The sequence below is a fragment of the Cystoisospora suis genome (genome assembly GCF_002600585.1).
Source record: "Cystoisospora suis strain Wien I chromosome Unknown contig_7827, whole genome shotgun sequence".
NCBI lineage: Eukaryota > Apicomplexa > Conoidasida > Eucoccidiorida > Sarcocystidae > Cystoisospora > Cystoisospora suis.
This window is the reverse complement of record NW_027160612.1, coordinates 362-711: the sequence shown is the minus strand read 5'-3', so window position 1 is coordinate 711 and position 350 is coordinate 362. Positions and strand designations below refer to the sequence as shown.

At 45.1% G+C, this 350-nt stretch overlaps 1 protein-coding gene across 1 annotated transcript in view; it reads left to right on the top strand.

The window, feature by feature from the left end:
• Positions 1 to 334, top strand: part of CSUI_010588 (uncharacterized protein) — a 1,866-nt gene extending 1,532 nt beyond the window's left edge. The window contains exon 2 of the mRNA XM_068070691.1: positions 1 to 334. This exon is cut by the window's left edge and continues 1 nt beyond it. Coding sequence (XP_067917334.1) covers positions 1 to 53 — 53 coding nt within the window. The 3' untranslated portion in view covers positions 54 to 334.
• Positions 335 to 350: the final 16 nt, after the last annotated feature.

Below are 350 nucleotides of genomic sequence, written 5' to 3'. Positions count from 1 at the left end.
GCCATCATAAGTCTCTCTTCCTCTTAATCTCTCTTTCTCCAGTGTTGATATAGAAGACTTCGATTCTAGCTAAAGAAAGATGAATATCCCTTCTAATGAATTATCGTCCTCCTCCGCTTCTTCGCACTCCCCCCTACTTCATCATGGAGACGGCGAGACTCGAGATGATCAGACACAACAGGGAGGGGAGACGGCCAAGTTAAGAGACGACTCTTCTTCTCCGAGACAGGACAATCACCCAAGAAGCCATCTGGAGGGAGGAGGAGAAGATTCTTCTTCATTTTCTGAAAAGAAAAATGTCTCAAGTGACCAACATAGTGAACGAGGAAGAGAAGAAGATCCCTCAAAGA